This window comes from Oncorhynchus tshawytscha, unplaced genomic scaffold (genome assembly GCF_018296145.1).
Source record: "Oncorhynchus tshawytscha isolate Ot180627B unplaced genomic scaffold, Otsh_v2.0 Un_contig_2615_pilon_pilon, whole genome shotgun sequence".
Classification (NCBI taxonomy): Eukaryota; Metazoa; Chordata; class Actinopteri; order Salmoniformes; family Salmonidae; genus Oncorhynchus; species Oncorhynchus tshawytscha.
This window is the reverse complement of record NW_024608813.1, coordinates 62,451-76,438: the sequence shown is the minus strand read 5'-3', so window position 1 is coordinate 76,438 and position 13,988 is coordinate 62,451. Positions and strand designations below refer to the sequence as shown.

At 42.4% G+C, this 13,988-nt stretch overlaps 1 protein-coding gene across 1 annotated transcript in view; it reads right to left on the bottom strand.

The window, feature by feature from the left end:
- Positions 1-1,411: 1,411 nt before the first annotated feature.
- Positions 1,412-13,988, bottom strand: part of LOC112253580 (protein eyes shut homolog) — a 41,246-nt gene continuing 28,669 nt past the window's right edge. Inside the window, exons 4-9 of the mRNA XM_042313717.1 lie at positions 13,406-13,577; positions 12,865-12,943; positions 11,751-11,950; positions 8,009-8,133; positions 2,633-2,757; positions 1,412-1,864 (exon numbers count right to left, since the gene is read on the bottom strand). Coding sequence (XP_042169651.1) covers positions 1,571-1,864; positions 2,633-2,757; positions 8,009-8,133; positions 11,751-11,950; positions 12,865-12,943; positions 13,406-13,467 — 885 coding nt within the window. The 5' untranslated portion in view covers positions 13,468-13,577 and the 3' untranslated portion in view covers positions 1,412-1,570. The remainder of the gene's footprint in view (positions 1,865-2,632; positions 2,758-8,008; positions 8,134-11,750; positions 11,951-12,864; positions 12,944-13,405; positions 13,578-13,988) is intronic.

Here is a 13,988-nt window from a genome sequence, read left to right as displayed (position 1 = left end):
CGATCTTATGGTTGACCTACTGTTAAGACATGGAGAGGTCGTTTAGTGTTAGCAACACACTCTACCAGGATACACTTCCACACTCCATCCCCCAGGTGGCAGCACCAACCAAGTCAAGGGCTGTGCTCTGCCAGGAGGCCTTGATAGGCACGTCATCAGGTGATGGGTCAGTCAGTGTACCAGCTGGCAAGAGGTGAAGCTGCTGGTTTATTTGGTGACCATGAGGCCACGAGGTTGAGATTTTAATCTTTAGTTCAGGCATGCCTCTTTTGTTTCCTTTTGCGTACGTGTTTATTTTGGTCATCTTTAGAACAAATACACGAATCTGCTTGGAACGGCCGATCAAGAGGTCATAACAGAGTTGACCCTGGACCAGGTTGCTGTCCCCTGGATACATACATACCATAACAGAGTTGACCCTGGACCAGGTTGCTGTCCCCTGGATACATACATACCATAACAGAGTTGACCCTGGACCAGGTTGCTGTCCCCTGGATACATACATACCATAACAGAGTTGACCCTGGACCAGGTTGCTGTCCCCTGGATACATACATACCATAACAGAGTTGACCCTGGACCAGGTTTAATCTGTCCCCTGGATACATACATACCATAACAGAGTTGACCCTGGACCAGGTTTGCTGTCCCCTGGATACATACATACCATAACAGAGTTGACCCTGGACCAGGGTAAGGTTGCTGTCCCCTGGATACATACATACCATAACAGAGTTGACCCTGGACCAGGGTAAGGTTGCTGTCCCCTGGATACATACATACCATAACAGAGTTGACCCTGGACCAGGGTAAGGTTGCTGTCCCCTGGATACATACATACCATAACAGAGTTGACCCTGGACCAGGGTAAGGTTGCTGTCCCTGGATACATACATACATACCATAACAGAGTTGACCCTGGACCAGGGTAAGGTTGCTGTCCCCTGGATACATACATACCATAACAGAGTTGACCCTGGACCAGGGTAAGGTTGCTGTCCCCTGGATACATACATACCATAACAGAGTTGACCCTGGACCAGGGTAAGGTTGCTGTCCCCTGGATACATACATACCATAACAGAGTTGACCCTGGACCAGGGTAAGGTTGCTGTCCCCTGGATACATACATACCATAACAGAGTTGACCCTGGACCAGGGTAAGGTTGCTGTCCCCTGGATACATACATTTAACACCTGGTTGCATACACTTACTTGTCACATTAATGCACACATCCAATCAGGTTACAGAACCATTATGAAGCCCTAGACTTAGCCGAGTACAGTGTTAACAATAGGCCATCTAGTTGCTTCCGTAACACTATCAACACAAAATACCCTGCATTTATCACCTTTGCAGTACGCTGGTGACAGTGGTGTGGTGAGCATGGAAACATATGTCCTTATATCATACGATCACATACAGGCTGTGCTGAACCAACTATAACAGAAGTTCAAAGATTGATCTATATACCTGTTGGTTGTTCAGCCTCCACTGGATTCACACTTTACGGCGACACTGGTGTTATGTCATTGGTGTTATAATATAACCAGAGTATAGTTGTGTGATCTAACGGCTGATCTTACGGTTGACCTGACCACAAAGTACTGACCCAACTGTTATATGACTGTGGTCTTTACGATTGACCTCCATACCTGTTGGTTGTTCACTGTACGGTGACATTGGTGACGTGGTGAGCAGGGACCCCCGAGGGGTTTGTGTCATAGAAGGCTCCCAGGGCACAGAGGACATGTCTCCCTCGACTGGCTGACAGCTGACCTCGTTGATACCATCAACACAGGAGGATCCTCCCGGACACGGCTGGAGCAGGCAGTCATCGTAATTGTGCTCACAGTTCCTCCCCTGTACATGTAAAACAGAGATAGACGTTAGACTATAGAAACAGAAATATAGATAAACATTAGTTGACCTTAGAAATAGTCAAATATATAGACATTATACCATAGCTATGTAATCTAATCTAACATAAATATTTGTTTATTTTTATTAGCCATTAGCATAATTCCATCTATGATGTGAGGTCATGGACAAAAGTAGGGCACTACACAGGGAATAGGGTTCAATTTGAGACACACATAGGCTTGGTAAGGAAGACATTAGGATTCAGGCCACCTTAATAAGGGTGTAAATGATTTGTAGCAGCAGGAGAGATGATCACAAATGCCTGCGAATGACATCTACAGTGGTGGAGACTGAACTAAATAACCTCTCTCTGAACATGGCCCAAATGGCACCCTATTGTCAATTGATACCCTGCGTAGTGCACTTCTGTTGACTAGGGCTCGGGTCAAAAGTAGTGTACTGTATAGGGAATAGGGTGCCAGATGGAACTGCCTTATCCTGCCCATGACTAGGAGGGTAAATATTCAGCCTCTGCCTTATCCTGCCATGACTAGGATGGTAAATATAATACCATCACATTCTGGGAGAAGAAAGAAGATGAAGAACATATTGAAAGAAATGCTAACATTTCAGACGTAGAAAAGAGCAAAGGAAAGAAGGGCGAGAGAGAGATTCACACAGAGATAGAGAAAGAGGGGGAGGCAACAGGGATGAAGGAGGATAGAAGGAAGGATGAAATAAGGGAAGAGTGTGCTGGGTAAGCCTCACCACAAATCCAGGACGACAGAAACAGGTGTAGCCGTAGCCAGGCTCGTTCTGGATGCACATCCCTTGGTTGCAGGGCTGCGGAAGGCACTCATTAATGTCCAACTCACAGTGAAGGCCTGTCCAACCTGCCAAGGAACAAAGCCCACAGACTGAGCACCGCAGTGTGGAGGGAGGTGGGATGTGTGTGTGTACTTGCAGTGCGGTGAGCCCTAGCTTCACTCACATCCACCACCCTCTTAAGAGAATATCAATCAGATTCCTTCTATTTGCTGCTTTGCTTCTTTTTTGGGGGCACACACACACACACACACACACACACACACACACACACACACACACACACACACACACACACACACACACACACACACACACACACACACACACACACACAACATGAGGCTATAAGGTTCATGGAGAGACAGGGAGATTTTGATGAGGCTATAGGCTAGGTGTTTTGATGAGGCTGTAGGCTAGGCTGTTTTTGATGAGGCTATAGGCTAGGTGTTTTGATGAGGCTATAGGCTAGGTGTTTTAATGAGGCTATAGACTAGGTGTTTTGATGAGGCTATAGGCTAGGGGGTTTGATGAGGCTATAGGCTAGGTGTTTTGATGAGGCTATAGGCTAGGTGTTTTGATGAGGCTGTAGGCTAGGTATTTTGATGAGGCTATAGGCTAGGTGTTTTAATGAGGCTATAGGCTAGGTGATTTAATGACGCTATAGGCTAGGTGTTTTGATGAGGCTATAGGCTAGGTGTTTTAATGAGGCTATAGGCTAGGTGTTTTGATGAGGCTATAGGCTAGGTGTTTTGATGAGGCTATAGGCTAGGTGTTTTAATGAGGCTATAGGCTAGGTGTTTTGATGAGGCTATAGGCTAGGGGGTTTGATGAGGCTATAGGCTAGGTGTTTTGATGAGGCTATAGGCTAGGTGTTTTGATGAGGCTGTAGGCTAGGTATTTTGATGAGGCTATAGGCTAGGTGTTTGGATGAGGCTATAGGCTAGGTGTTTAGAAGGACATCAGCTATTACAAGAGAAGCAAGGATTTTTTTAAATCCAATAAGTAGATGCTGGTATTGTCTTGTAGGGCAATTGCATTTACGTGTTGTGTTTACATATTAGTCTACTTAATCATTGCTGTTTGAACTGTCTGACTGCTCTGTACTTGTGACTGTCATTGTGGACTTGTGGATTAGTTTCAGGCCTATTTGTGTAACAGTCTTGCTAATTTGTGGGAGTGGTGTATTGTAGGGGATGTTTTCTTCACCTTTGCCAGGCAATCAGCAATCAGTGCTGGGAGGTGTGTCTTTCACCTCTGCTACGCAATTACTACTAGTACTTCTGTGTTTTTTCAGAGGCAGCTGTTGTAGGCTCGGCCCTAATTTATGTGCTCTCTGACACCTGGAGTTGGAAGACAGAGGACAATGCCAAATGACTAGTCAACCCTTCCCCCGTTGAGGGGCCAAAATATTCCTCCCTGTTACAGTATTCAGAGGACTGACTATCGAATGCTATAGAATAATACTGTCATGACTGTCCTGACCAGGTCAGGTTACAGGAGACCACAATCCTACAGATTATCTCTCAACCCCAACAGAGGAGGAGAGATCTAGGGGTCTGAAGATGTGGGGGGTTTTATGACCCCTCACGCCCCTGGTAAATCTCAGGCCACAGACAAATTCCTTTGTCCTGTTACTGTGGAGAACCAGCCTCAGAACATTAAACATGAAATAAAGGGACTTTGGAACAATGGTTTCCGTCAGCCACAATGGTGGTCATGACGATAGATGGAATATGATAATGTATATCATTTTTGTTTTGTTATTAAAAGTTAATAGATTACGTTATTACGAAAACATTGTAATGTGAAGAGTTTTCCTAGTATATGTTTGATGTTTATACATTGTACGGAAAATATCCAAATCAAAGAGAATGTTTTGGGGAAGATGAAATGTTTATTAAGTTAATTGTCTAAAATTGGATTTTAATAAAATCTAGACCTTGCCTCATTAACTTGGTACGCCCAGAGAATTGCCCTAAAGGCAGTTACGCCCACTTCTGACTCAAGGGTATAAAACCTGTGAGTATATAATTTACAGGAAGACTATGTGACCCAAGCTGCAGCCAAGGTCTAGAAGGTCAACGAACCCAAAACGCAACACAAGTTTGAAGACAAAGAAATATTTTTCTTCCCAAGCTACAGATGAGTAGCTGTGTCTAAGCGGGTGAATTCAAGTCGAACCTCCTAGCCTCCATCTCCCATCGAATGGTGGTATCTAAAAGGTTTCATTCCTATGCTGTGCGCTCTGAGCTACAGAGCTGTCTGTCCTCAGAAGACCCCTTCCATAGCAAGGGTGAGGGAACAGACTCCTAAGCCAAAAGGACACTGACATGGGGAGCACTGTAAACCTGACCACCAAGTATCGTTAGTATCGTTTGATTGGTCAAAAGTGGTTGGTTTTGGGTTGAAAGGTCGCACCTTCATATGTTATAAATGGAATTAAATGCATTTGTTCTTTCTGTCTCTTATCCTGTATCCAGTCCATGGTGGAAGGTTGAATGATCAATTCTCATTTCTTAGGCTTCTAGGCCTCTGATCTAATAAGCATCGCTTTGTTCATGCTTTGTCCTGTACGTTAACCTTAGTGTCTATAGGCTTGGAATAATGCTTTATAATGCTTGTTAATGCTTGTAACTGAATTGTAATGCCTTGTATGTGAATCCATTCATTGAACAATGTTAATTAAATATATACCTTTGATATCGAACATTCTCAGACCAATTCTTGCTGGTCTACATCAACTCATTACCTAATGCTAACGTGTATATTTATCTTTTGGAGTCAGATAAACATTTGAATAGGCTAATTGTTTAGACTTATTACAAATCACATGAGGTATTTATAATATCACATGCACTGTATATACACATACATTTGAAGTTGGAAGTTTACATACACTTAGTTTGGAGCCATTAAAACTCGTTTTTTCAACCACTCCACACATTTTATGTTTACAACCTATAGTTTTGACAAGTCGGTTAGGACATCTACTTTGTCCATGACACATGTAATTTTTCCAAAAATTGTTTACAGACAGATTATTTCACTTAAATTTCACTGTATTACAATTCAGTGGGTCAGAAGTTTACATACACTAAGTTGTCTATAGCTTTAAACAGCTTGGAAAATTCAAGAAAATGACATCATGGCTTTAGAAGCTTCTGATAGGCTGATTGACATAATTTGAGTCAATTGGAGGTGTACCTCTGGATGTATTTCAAGGTCTACCTTCAAACTCAGTGCCTCTTTGCTTGACATTATGGGAAAATCAAAAGAAATCAGCCAAGACCTCAGAAAAAAATTGTAGACCTCCACAAGTCTGGTTCATCCTTGGGATCAATTTCCAAACGCCTAAAGGTACTGCGTTCATCTGTACAAACAACAGTACGCAAGTATAAACACCATGGGACCACGCAGCCGTCATACCGCTCAGGAAGGAGACGTGTTCTGTCTCCTAGAGAGGAATGTACTTTGGTGCGAAAAGTGCAAATCAATCCCAGAACAGCAGCAAAGGACCTTGTGAAGATGCTGGAGGAAACGGGTACAAAAGTATCTATATCCACAGTAAAACGAGTCCTATATCGACACAACCTGAAAGGCCGCTCAGCAAGGAAGAAGCCACTGCTCCAAAACTGCCATAAAAAAGCCAGACTACGGTTTGCAACTGCACATGGGGACAAAGATCGTATTTCTTTTGAGAAATGTCCTCTGGTCTGAGGAAACAATAATAGAACTGTTTGGCTGTAATGACCATCTTTATGTTTTGAGGAAAAAGGGGGAGGCTTGCAAGCCCGAAGAACACCATCCCAACCGTGAAGCACAGGGGTGGCAGCATCATGTTGTGGGGGTGCTTTACTGCAGGAGGGACTGGTGGACTTCACAAAATAGATGGCATCATGAGGAGGTAGCAATATCTGAAGACATCAGTCAGGAAGTTAAAGATTGGTCGCAAATGGGTCTTCCAAATGGACCACGATCCCAAGCATACTTCCAAAGTTGTGGAAAAACGGCTTAAGGACAACAAAGTCAAGGTATTGGAGTGGCCATCACAAAGCCCTGACCTCAATCCTATAGAAAATTTGTGGGCAGAACTGAAAAAGTGTGTACGAGCAAGAAGGCCTACAAACCTGACTCAGTTACACCAGCTCTGTCAGGAGGAATGGGCCAAAATTCTCCCAACTTATTGTAGGAAGCTTGTGGAGGGCTAATGCTGCCAAATACTAATTGAATGTATGTAAACTTCTGGTCCAATGGGAATGTGATGAAAGAAATAAAAGCTCAAATAAATCATTCTCTCTACTACTATTCTGACATTTCACATTCTTAAAATAAAGTGGTGATCCTAACTGACCTAAGACAGGGAATTTTTACTAAGATTAAATGTCAGAAATTGTGAAAAATTGAGTTTGAATATATCTGGCTAAGGTGTATGTAAACTTCTGACTTCAACTGTATTACTGCCCACTACACTGTAAGCGGGGGTACTGTCAAGCGGCGGTGATCTGAGCCCTGGTGGACACCCGTAGTGAGAGCACGTGGTGCAGACACTGATCTGTCTGCTAAATGACTAAAGTGTAAAAATGTCAAATTAATGCTTTATCTGTAAGCAAAATACAAGTATTGATCCACCCACACCTGAAGAGATGCTGTGCTAGCTTTTCACCATAAATAATTAAAGTGGTAAGAAAATGATTTATAATCTATTGCAACATGTTTTGCAAGAGATCTAGGCCTGTTATCTGAATTTACTGTGAGATGAAAAATAGATTGATTTGCTTTGAATCATAAAAAAATGATTGATAATGTCAATTATCATTGTACAACATCAGTATTCTGCAACACATAGGCCTGCTAGAATAGCGATAAAGCCGATCTGAGTCCATGTCCAGTGACTTATTGTAACCAATCTACATTCCAGTACCTTACCTACTAGGTAGGGGCGGCAGGGTAGCCTAGTGGTTAGAGCGTTGGACTAGTAACCGGAAGGTTGCGAGTTCAAAACCCCGAGCTGACAAGGTACAAATCTGTCGTTCTGCCCTGGAACAGGCAGTTAACCCACTGTTCCTAGGCTGTCATTGAAAATAAGAATTTGTTCTTAACTGACCTGCCTGGTTAAATAAAGGTAAAATAATATGGCCAATATACTGTACCGCGGCTAAGGGCTGTATCCAGGCACTCCACGTTGCGTCGTGCTTAAGAACAGCCCTTAGCCGCGGTATAGTGGTCATATACCTCACCTCCTTTTGGCCTTATTGCTTCATTATAACCGCCTTGTAATGCATTATAACTGTTACCAATCTTAGTTAATGTACTCACCTGCCCTGCAGTGACAGAGGTATCCGTTAAGCAGGTCTCGGCAGATAGCCCCGTGGAGACATGGATCTGAACAGCATTCATTAACGTCCATCTCACAGAAGTCCCCTATGAAACCTGCTGGACAACTGGGAGAAGACAAGGATATTGCATAGATGTCATTTAACATATCAAATCAAATGTACATGTAGGTGGGGGCGAAGTGACTATGCATAGGTAACAAACAAACAGTGAGTAGCAGCAGTATACAAAAGGGGGGGGTTCAATGTAAATTGTCCAGTGGCGATTTTATGAATTGTTCAGCAGTCTTATGGCTTGGGGTTAGAAGCTGTTGAGGAGCCTTTTGGCACTCCGGTACCGCTTGCCGTGCGGTAGCAGAGAAAACAGTCTATAACTTGGGTGACTGGAGTCTCTGACAATTTTATGGGCTTTCCTCTGACACCGCCAATTATATAGGTCCTGGATGGCAGGAAGCTTATGGTCAGATGCTGAGCAGTTGCCATACCAGGCGGTGATGCAACCGGTCAGGATGCTCTCATATAACACATATAACATACAGGGCTATTGGACCAAGAAAGAGAAAAGAGAGTGATGGAGTGCTGCATCAGATGATGAGTTGGACCGCAGAGTGAAGGGAAAGCAGATAACAAGTGCTCAGCATATGTGGGAACTCCTTTAAGACTGTTCCAGGTGAAGCTGGTTGAGAAAATACCAAGAGTGTGCAAAGCAGGCATCGAGACATCCAGTTTCTGTTCGAGTGATCGTTAGAATGGGCAAAATGAGTGACCTAAGCGATGCCAGGCATACCAGTGATCGTCGATGCCATGCATACCAGTTCCAGGTATACCAGTTCCAGGCATACCACCTCCAGTATCTCAGAAACGGCCGGCCTCCTGGGCTTTTCATGCACGACAGAGTCTAGGGTTTACTGAGAATGGTGCGACAAACAAAAACCTTCCAGTTAGCGGCAGTCCTGTGGGCAAAAAAACAGCTTGTTGATGAGAGGTCAAAGGAGAATAGCAAGAATGGTGCAAGCTAATAGGCGGGCCACATGCAGGCAAATAAAGGCACAGTACAACAGTGGTGTGCAGAAAGACATCTCGGAATGCACAGCTCCTCAGTCTTTGTCACTGATGGGCTTTTGCAGCAGACGTACCCACCGGCTTCCACTCCTATCAGCTAAAACCAAGAAGTATACAGAGCCAGATGCTGCATCATATTTTAAATCATTTGTAGAAAATACACTTTATTTCCCTGTCATGTAGCATTATGAACATCCTGTGTCACTTTACTTGGACTAAGAAAACAGACTTTATGACACTGTCAAGAAGCATTATGACATCATAATCATATAATCAAGATAGGCCTGTCACGTACATGCCCTTATGTCAGTCATCAGTCTAAAAGAGGGTGTCTTGTCCTGCTCCTCAAATCTGCTCCTGCATTCATCCCAGTCACCAGAAACAGAGAACTGGGATAGGTGCATGTCCGACATCAATCTGTACGTAATTACAATGATACTTTAATATGGTCCATTAAAAATAAAATATATAACATAAAGATACTGTTGACACGTAGGCTATGGTGTAATGGAATGTTTTGCTTTGTGGGTTTTAACACTCTTATGTAGGTGTCATAACCAGCCATAAAATAACTCAATATATGTCATAACAGGTCTAAATATATGTGTCATGACAGTGTTATGACCATATTATAACAGGTTATGACAAGTTGTGTCAGCTGTTATGACACATTATGACATAGTTATGACGCTGGGTGTCAAGTAAAGTGTTACCATATTAAGTATAGCAGTGGCATATAAGTAGCATAAAACCGGTCTAGACTACTCTGCAGTATTGACAGTGATAGCTTGGGGGGGAAAGCAGTTTTACTACACACAACACAAAGTAACAATCTCTGGAATGCATTCTCACCATCCAAGTCCTATTCATGTCCATGGGTATTATAATAATGTGGCTGAAATGCATTCGCATAGGACTCCTCAAATCTCTGGAGACACCAGCAGATTGAGAACGGACGTCTTACTTCAAGGAGACACTACCTGCGTCCCAAATGGAACCCTATTACCTACCTGTAAACAGTGCACTACTTGTGACCAGAGCCCCATAGGGTTTTGGTCAAATAAAGTGCACCATAAAGGGAATAGGGTGCCGTTTGGAACAGAACCAACATCCAACCATTACCAAGCTAGGAAATGGAACTGCAATTTAAACTGTCTCCATGCTGCTTGTCCCCGAGGCTGGTCGAATTGCCATCAAATCCAGACATCACATTCAACCATCCAATCTGTTGCAATCCTGACACCACGCATAATATTGGATGGATCTCTATATACCAAATGGACTGAACTGCATGCAGTCTGTCGCTGGTTGCAACCTATAACATCCATGCTTGTATCCATTATCCTAATGAGAAAGAGTGTTATTCCCTCACGTACAGTTTATGATTACAATACATTGTGTCATTTCGTGTTAAAGACGCATTAGATTGACATGTGACTCGTCACCAAGGAAATGGAGACAACAGAACACGCCTTCTTTTCTAAATCACTTCAACATATGGCATATACTGCATACCCAGAAAAATGCAGCATTTGTTTAACCAAAAAGAAAACCTAGCATATGGAAAGGAAAGCATATGCACACAACTTCAGCATTCATTTCACAAAAAATAAACATTGAATTATAATTGAGTATACAGAGCCAGATGCTGCAGCATGACACCCAACTGTCCTCCAACTGTTGATAACAGACTAAACATTACTGCAGCAGGCAGGCAGCCCTTCTCTGCCTGCGTCCCAAATGTCTGTTCCCTTTACAGTGCACTACAGCACTCTGGTCAGAAGATGTAGGGACTAGGTTACTGTTTGGGATACGACCCTCTGTCTTTACACTAGACCGCAGTGACTTACGACCCTGAACCTGAGCATATGTGCTACAGCTAAGACAATGTAATTAACAGCAAGACGTCGAGGGGACCCACGCTGTGGCAAATCTACACCCTATTACTGCAGTGCAGTGTCTGGCTATATTCACAATGTGAAGGGAGGGAGGACGGCTCATAGTAATGGCTGGACTGGAATCAATGGAACGCTAACAAACACATGGAAACCATTGTGTTTGATGTGTTTAGTTTCATTCAGTCCAGTCATTACTATGAACAGTCCTCTGATTTAAAGTGAGACCAGACTCCACTGATTGAGCTAGACTTCATACATCACACAGGGGAGGGAGAGCGTGTTAATAGGAAATGACATGACACGGTTCTGTTGCTGTGGCAACCTGACATTAAACCAATCAGATGTATGTCAATCTGAGAGATGAGGGGGCAGCGTGACTTCAGTCTGATGGGAGGCGGTGGTTTAATTCAACTCATAATACAGAGACTGTGTCAAAACATGCAGATCATAACACTGGATAATGTTGTATTACTTCACTTACAGCCGACAGGTTTCAGGCTTTGTAACTTGTTATACGCATGTATATATATATATATACAGTATGTCTTTATTATGAATTATTAAAATGAGTCCTTGGAGCAAAAATCTGTGTATCCAAACAGGTAAATGTTTGAGGTGCTATAATACTGTAATATATTGGATTATTTGAAAAATATATATAAAAGAATCCAAGTTTCTACATGTACATATTATATACAGATATGTATATATTGATATGTATGTATTATACATACACATGACTACATGATGAATAGATTCACTGACCTGCAGGTGAAATTGGAGCCTTGGCCATCGAGACAAGTCCCTCCATTTAAACACAGGGTGACATTGGTGGGGGTTTCGAGACAGACGTCTATGTCAATGTCACAGTTCTTTCCCGTGTATCCATCCAGGCAGAAACACGCATATTTATCAATCAAGTCCACACAGGAGCCACCATTCAGACACGGACTGGAACTACACTCCTGTAGATGGGGAAATCATCATGTAAAACACGAGACCTAGGGCCTGTATTTATAGTGTCTCAGAGTAGAAGTGCTGATGTAGGACCAGTTTACTTTCGCCTTTTAAGATCATAATATTGATATTACATGATCCTAGATTAGCACTCCTACTCTGAACGAAAACACTAACTATAAATATCCACAACTGCATGGTGGTTCTAACACAGCTATATAGATAAACAGAATATCGTAAGAGAATGACTTGAATATGAATACATAGGCCTGTATGAAAACGTGACTGTTAAAATGCGTAATTGACTATGTTGGATGATGAGTTAAAAGAGTATGTGCAGAATTGTAGATTAGAATGGGGTCTTTAAACCGAGACAATAAGAGCCTCTGATTGCACATTCCAGAGCGGAACCTCAGAGACATTCCGGCTGCCTTAGCATTCTATTCTATCAGCGCAGTGCTCTCTCTGGAGGCCTACTGAAGCTGGGCTGGGTATTAAAATCAATTAGGGATTAGGGTGAGGCGATTCCTTTTAATCAGGTATTTATACAATGCTTACATGATCATGTAGCTCAATTGACTTATGCTGTAGGAGAATCGATGTGGCTTGTGAATGGGGAAAGGAGAGAGATGGCGCACTGGAGAAGCTCTGATTAGAATAGAGACTAATCATCTGGATCTTCCTGGTTTGCATGTTTTGGAATGTTGTACAATAATGAGATGTGATGCACAGTCACTATTACAAAATATAAAATGTCCATAGTGAAATGACACTATTTTATGTCCCTATAGTGAAATATAAGTCATAGGTCTGTTAATTACACTATTTTAACATATTCTAATGAGACCATGTTATGTAATGATGATGACTCCCGTGCAGGATGGTCTTACCAGATACCCAACTATCACTCAGCTCAACTCACATCAATGTTCATTTCACATCTGGCACCAGTCCATCCCAATTCACACTGACAGTAATACACATCCACTCCATCAATGCACCTGGGAAGATAAGAGAGAAACATAACATAACAAAACAGGCCTATATAGCGTTGCCAAGTCCCAGGTCCCACTCTGGTCTAGGCCTCTAGTATATTAAAAGGCTAAACACTGAGAGAAGGCAAATATCTGAAATCACTATTTGCTTATCATGGGAATGTAAACTGAGGTAATTGAGGTCAAATGGACATATAGTAGGTACAAAGTGTGTACAGTACACAAGCCCAATTTCCCACTCTTATACATTACACACCATTACACACCATTACACACCATTTCACACCATTTCACACCATTTCTATCCTCCATTTCCGCAACTATTTTCTTTTTTTCCCTTTAAAAAAAACAAACACTTTATTTACAATTTTTCTAAACCACACACATCTCCTTCCCTGGACTGGCGTTTTATATTCAGCAGGAGAAGCACTAACAGTTTTACTGGTAATGAACGCTTCCGTTGTTTACCTCCCGTGAAGACAGGGGCCCGACATGCATTCATCAAAGTTGGTCTCGCAATGGAAACCCATGAAGCCTCCAGCACATAAGCATTGGTATCGATTGGGACCATCCACGCAGCTCCCGTCGTTTTGGCACGGGTTCGACACACACTCGTCTATGCTCAGTTCACACCACGTCCCTGGGAATAAATGACATATACAGTATTAACATAGAAAACACATTATATATATTATACCACACAGCACATAGAATATGAACATGTACCAACACAATACATGTTCACTGTGAGTTCTCGATCATGGAAAGAGGTGAAATGGCTGGTTAAATAATTGATTTGAGTTTAGATGCACCTCAATACATTGAATCAATACAGGGTGAACACTCTCTCACTTCAATGACTGTACATGTAGCAGAAACAGTTAAGGTTTTTCAATAACGGCAATAAGACAGAGACGCAAGTGTAGGTGAAGAGAGATGACTGCTTCCATAAAGTTGTGTATGTTTGCATTGTGTAGTATGGCATACATTACATTATGTACGTTATGTTTGTTGCATTAGGTTGCAGCATATACACTGGATAGACTGTGCA